General features: G+C 43.5%; 1 protein-coding gene across 1 annotated transcript; it reads right to left on the bottom strand.

Moving 5' to 3' along the window:
- Positions 1 to 5,439: 5,439 nt before the first annotated feature.
- On the bottom strand, positions 5,440 to 6,396 carry LOC311589132 (olfactory receptor 10G2; the record flags this gene model as incomplete). The annotated part of the gene is made up of 1 exon (XM_084767417.1): positions 5,440 to 6,396. One exon carries the CDS (start codon positions 6,394 to 6,396, stop codon positions 5,440 to 5,442), a length of 957 nt encoding a protein of 318 aa, XP_084623543.1.
- Positions 6,397 to 6,629: the final 233 nt, after the last annotated feature.

The following is a 6,629-nucleotide window of genomic DNA, read 5'->3' as shown; positions in this document are numbered from 1 at the left end:
AAAACGTGCCAATATGTACAAACCTTTTCCTTTCCTGCCCTTACCTGCCTTGCCCTTCTTTTCTCTTCCCATTCCCTTCCCTTTTCTCTTCCCATGATCCCTCTCTCATTTATTATTCTTCTTATTTTTTTTGACTGTATGACTGTTCGGCCTGCATATTTCTGTGTGTGCTTTGTGACTGCTCGGTGCCCATGAGGGTCAGAGGATGGCACTGGAATTAGAGTTACGATATGAATGGTTGTGGGCTGCTTTGTGGGTGCTGGGAGTAAAACATGGGTCCTCTACAAGAGCACAACGTGCTCTTAACCACTGAGCCACCTGCCAAGGCCTCCTCCCTCCCTTTATCATTTTTGTCCCCCATTTTGAGGGATGGCTTGAACTGATCTTCCTGATTTCGTGTTGGGAGTGATGTATTAGCGGTGTCTACCACAAAACCAGTTTATACCATGCAGGGGCCAAACCCAGAGCAGCCCTCATGGTACCCAAGCACTCTCCCAACTGGGCCACATCCCCACCGCCCACACCTAACTTCTCTATCCTTTCTGCTTTGAACATTTTGGCTAACTCAACATCTTGGGTGGTGTAAAGAGTGCTGCACATACGTCCTTGGGATGCTGATTTAGTTTGTTTTGGACACACATCTATACATTCCTTCACTTCTGAAGAACCTCAATTCTGCTTCCCACAGTGCACAGGGCTCTTTTTTTACCCTCTGTTGGCTGGTAATTTGGGTTGTTAGTTTGCTTTCTTGATAAAGGGTTTGGTCTTGAACTCACTATGTAGCTGAGGTGGGCCTTGAACAGGATTCTGGTTCCTCGGCTTTCCCTGTCACGGTGTTGAGATTACAGATATGGGCCATCATATATGCCCTGTACCTGTTATTTCTTGTCTTTTTAAAACATTGTAATTGTCAGACAGAGTGTGGTGGTGCACACCTTTAATCTCAGAACTCAGGAGGCAGAGGCAGGCAGATCTCTGAGTTCAAGGACAACCTGGTCTAAAGATTGAGTTCCAGGAGAGCCAAGGCTACATAGAGAAAACCTGTCTCAACAACAACAACAACAACAACAACAACAACAACAACTACTACTACTACTACTACTTATAGCTGTCCTAGCTGGGGTTAGATGATATCTAATTTGGGTTTTTGCATTTTCCTAATCATTAATCACGCTGAACACTTTTTTTAAATACCTTTTTTTTGGCATGTATTATTTTGAGAAATAACTATTAAGATCATTTGTTCGAAGGGTGTGGTGGTGCACACCTTTAATTCCAACACTTGGGAGGCAGAGGCAGGCTGATCTTTGAGATCAGCCTGGTGTACAGAGGACAGCCAAGGTTACACACAGAGAGAAACCCTGTCTTAAAAAACAAAAACAAAGCCGGGCGTGGTGGCGCACGCCTTTAATCCCAGCACTTGGGAGGCAGAGACAGGCGGATCGCTGTGAGTTCGAGGCCAGCCTGGTCTACAAAGCGAGTCCAGGACAGCCAAGGATACACAGAGAGACCCTGTCTCAAAAAACCAAAAAAAAAAAACAAACAAACAAACAAAAAAAACAAAAACAAAACAAACAAACAAACAAACAAACAAACAAAACCAGAGAGAGAGAGAGAGAGAGAGAGAGAGAGTGTTTATTACTGTAGGTTGTTTCTACTTTGTGAATAAAGTTTTTCCATTTTACTTTTCTAAGGAATTTTAAATTGAAATTTTAAGCTAACACATACAGTAACGAAGTTCATTATGACATTTTCATCTAAATAGGTCATTACACTTTATTCTCATTTGTCTTCATCTTCAACAGCTCTCTTCCCCGGCTGTTTCTCTTTTTCTCTCTAGTTAATTCTAGTCAGGATTTATGGGTAAGGGAACTCACTCTGTAGGCCAGCCTGGGATCAAACTCAGAGATCCTTCTGCCTTTGCCTTCCAAATGTTGAGAGTAAAGGCATGGGCTACCACTACCCAGCTCATGTGTGCCTTGATCTTATTATCCTTCCCACCCCAACTTTTTCCAGCTTCACCCCCACTTCCCTTTCTACAACTTTTCTTATTTTAATACAGAAAGATAATATTGATTATTTGGAGATGCACGTGAGCGATGCACGTGAGATGCACGGTGCTCTGGGATGGCAGCCTAGTGGTCATTACAGTTGGGTATTTCAGCTGAGTATTAGTATTTACTATGTGCAATAAGTAGGAAATCATGATATCAGCGGGGTCACAGGGGATAAAAACTGACAAAATTTTCTTTGAGCATGTTATTTTCATCTTTATTCAAAATGCATAATTTTTTCAATGTTCCCATCACTGATAGAAAAGTTTAAGTTTTCTGTTTTCCACTAATTTTGCAAAAACATAGTTAAAACATATGCTCTTTTTTTTGACAAATTATAAAGTTGGCTGAGTTTGTCTTTTCCTGATGGCTAACTATGTTGAAAACTTAAAAAATTATTTATTATCTGGAGTTAGTTTACTGGTTGAATTATTTCACCTTTCTTATATTAGTGTTCAAGAAAGGCACTGATAAAAGGTGGCGTATGTCTTTAATCCCAGCACCCAGGAGGCGGAGGCATGAGGGTGTCTGAGTCTGAGTACAGTTTGGTCTATAGAGTGATTTCTATGGCAGCCAGGGCATTACAGAGAAGCTATTATGGTTATGTTTATGAAACCGTGTTTGTTTCTTTTAGTTTCTCTCTTAACTCAGCTGTCACACAAACAATTGAGACTCTTTTATTTATAAGGCTTTACAACACAATGTTGAACAGTTTAAGTCTGTTCTTTATTTTATTTTATTAATTTATTTAAGTCTGTTCTTAACCCTTTATACGTCTGATTTCATCTTTGCCAAAATCCCTAAATTACTCGCTTTTTAGTTTTATCTTTGCTTCAGCTGAATCTTCTTAATCTTCTCTTGCACCGCTGCCTGTGTCAGTCGCCATCCGGACAGGGCTGGAGCCTCATGACCTTTTCTCCTGGCTGAGTCTGTGGGTACAACGGTTCCGTCACGTCCAGAAGGCAGCATTTCACAGTACTTATTTTCGTTCTCTAGCCCTTACACGTTTCCATATCCCCTTCCATGTATCCTGAGCCTCGCCTGGGGTGGCGGTGGTTATGTACACATCCTGTTTAGAACCCAATAGGCAACTGCTAATTATTCTTAGTGGTTTGAATCTTTGTATTAATTGGTGCCCAATGAAAATTGAAGCTTTTCTGACCAGGCAACTCTCTCTCTCTCTCTCTCTCTCTCTCTCTCTCTCTCTCTCTCTCTCTATATATATATATATATATATATATATATATATATATATATATACACACACACACACATACATACATATCAATTTGATAATATGCCCATTTAGCGAAACAAAGGTAGTAGCTTCTCCTTCAGCACCTATGACCTTTCTGGCTTTAGGCCAGGTTTACAGTACCAGCTATGAGTTCCTTCCTGTGGAACAGGCCTCAAATCTAGTCAGAAATTAACCTCATAGCAGCCATGTCACTGTTTCATCAGGGAGCATGGTGGCTTTAATTTTATTCATTTAAAATATTTATTTGATTTTTAATTTTAAGTGCGTGTGTGTCTGTTGAGTATTTTAAAGGTGATTGTGAGCCACCCAAGATGGGTGCTGAGAGCCAAACTCAGATCTTAACTACTGCATCATCTCTCCAGCCTGATGTCTAAATTTTTAAAAAAACATTTCAGGACACTTAGCCAGCAGTGTTTTTATTTGGAGGAAAGTTGAATTTGATTACGAGTTAATAGGGACGAGGAACACGTGCAAATAGAATGAATGTCGTATCTACAATGGGACTTTCAATATATTTGGAGTAAAGAGATGACACCTTGAGTGTTGCATATGACAGATTGTCAGATGGTCTGTAATAAAGAACTGTAGTAACCTGGAATGGTGACTTATGCTTGTGGTCCCAGCCCTGGAGGGGCTCAGGCTTGTGGATTTCTGTTTGTGCCTTCAAACTTACTATGCTTCTCAGGCGGGGCTTGAACTCCTGACCCTCCTGCTTAGTCTCTTGAGTGCTAGGATCATAGGCATTCGTTAGCATGCTTGGAAGAAAATGAAGTTTGACTGTGGTATAAACGAGGAGTAGAAGGAGACATGACGAGTTAGCAGTGGCTTTGGTATATAAGCAGGGGGTGGTGAGCCACAGGCAGGAACCATTAGTGCTCATCGTAGTTGGATTTCTGTTGCTGTGATAAGACCTAACCAAACACAACTTGAAGGAGGAAAGAATTTATTTGGCTTATAGCTTGTAGTCCATCATCAAGGGAAGTTGAGGTGGGAACTCAAGGTAGGAGCCTGGAGGCAAAGACCTGAAGCAGAGACCAGGGAGGAGTGCTGCTTCCTGGCTTGCTCAGATGCCTTCCTTAGCAAGCAGGAACACTTGCTCAGGGGTGGCACTACCTACAATGGGCTAGGCCCTCGTCTACTAATTATCTTTTTTAAAAAATATATTTTATTAATTTATTCGTATTACATCTCAATTGTTATCCCATCCCTTGTATCCTCCCATTCCTCCCTCCCTCCCATTTTCCCCTTACTCCTCTCCTCTATGACAGTGACTGAGGGGGACCTCCTCCCCCTGCATATGCTCATAGGGTATCAAGTCTCTTCTTGGTAGCCTGCTATCCTTCCTCTGAGTGCCACCAGGCCTCCCCATCCAGGGGACAGGGTCAAATATGGGGCACCAGAGTTTGTGTGAAAGTCAGACCCCCACTCTCCACTCAACTGTGGAGAATGTCCTGTCCATTGGGTAGATCTGGGTAGGGGTTCAAAGTTTGCTCCATGTATTGTCCTTGGCTGGTGCCATAGTTTGAGCAGGACCTCTGGGCCCAGATCTGCCCATCATAATGTTCTTCTTTCATCTACTAATTATCAATCAAGAAAACACCTCACAGACATGTCCACAGGCTGATCTGATAGAAACAATTCTTCAATGGAGGCTTCCTTCTCTCAGGTGTGTCAAGTGGACAACAAAAATTAACTACCCAAATGAGTCAGAATTTTCAAGTTCAACTACTCGGGCAATATTTATGCCATGAACAAGTAAAACCCACAGAATTTGGAGAGGCCCGATTAAGGGCAAAGACAGTGAAAACAGGAGTTTTGGTTAGCATTGTTTTATTTTATTTTCCTTCCAAAGATTCTGGTATAACGATGTACTTGCTCAGATGTGGCTTCGTTAGTGTCTGCCTCCGTCTTTCACAAAGCATTTTCTCCTCTCAAGAGGTTGTTAGAGATGGCAAAAGTCATGTGTCCATCAAAACAATCTACCCTGAAGAGTATGTTAGGAAGTTTCTTCCAATTTTGATTAAACTCAGTTTAGTTTAAACCATTATCATCGCCGAACATTTGTCCCATGAGGAGCAGTAGTCAAAAACATAGTGATGGCGGTGTGTGTGGTCCCTGAACCAATGGCTACTTGTCTCCTTCCACGTTCTTTCTACCTGCTGTAAGCCTCTTGAGGGCAGACTTCACTTCCTGGTTTCTCAGGGTGTAGATGAGGGGGTTCAGCAACGGAGTGACAACCGTGTAAAATACAGCAACCGCTCCATCAAAGGAACTCTTGGATCCTGCCCGAAGGTAGATGAAAATACAGGGGACGTAGTAGACTGTGACCACAGTGAGATGGGAGCCGCAGGTGGAGAAGGCACGCCTCCTCCCATCAGCGGTGCGGATCTTCAGGATGGCATGAACTATGTTGGCGTAGGAGAGCAGAATCAACATGAAGCAACTGGCAGCTACCACCCCAATGTCCACAAAGGTCACAAGTTCATTGATGGCCGTGTCAGCACAGGCCAGTCTCAGCACTGCAGGGATGTCACAGATAAAATAGTCTATTTGGTTGGGTCCACAGTAGGGCAGTCGGAAGGTCAGAGTGGCTTGAATAGACCCGTGGATGGAGCCAGCCACCCAAGCGCCAGCCACTAGGATTGTGCATAACCTCCCGTTCATGAGCACAGGGTAGCGAAGAGGCTGGCATATCGCCAGGTACCTGTCATAGGCCATCAGGGTGTAGAGGAAACACTGAGTGCTGCCTAGGAAGTGGAAAAAATACAGTTGTGCCACACAGCCCCCAAATGGGATAGCCTTGCTGGCGGGGGTGAAGTTTAAAGTAAGTCGGGGAACGATGACCGAGGAGAGCCACATATCCAGGAAAGAGAGCACAGCCAGCAGAATGTACATGGGGCGGGCATGCAGCTTGGGGTCAGCCCACACAGTGAGCAGGATGAGCAGGTTCCCCAGCTGTGTCAGCACGTAAATGAGGAAGAAGACCAGGAAGAGGAAGGCTCTTAGGTTTGGGGGGTGAGGCAAGCCCAGGAGGATGAAGTCTGTCACCGCAGTGTCCAGCGATGTGTTTCTGTTTCTTCTCATGTCTTAGTTGGCTACGAGGAATCATGGAGTTAGACAAGGGGACGGCAGTAGGGGGAGGAGGTAAGACAATGCCTTTGTTTGATGATTAGTGGCTAAGAAAAAGAGAGATACGTATGTATAGAATTGTTTTGAGAGAAGAGTTGCAGGTACCTATTATTTATTTAGGTTTATGTGGAAAAAACTCACAACCTAGAGGCTGGCCGTTATGGTAGATGTTTGAAACTTCCTGCTCA

Source organism: Acomys minous, assembly GCF_964271855.1.
Source record: "Acomys minous genome assembly, chromosome: 18".
Classification (NCBI taxonomy): domain Eukaryota; kingdom Metazoa; phylum Chordata; class Mammalia; order Rodentia; family Muridae; genus Acomys; species Acomys minous.
The sequence above is the reverse complement of the archived record's forward strand: the minus strand, read 5'-3'. Positions and strand labels throughout refer to the sequence as shown.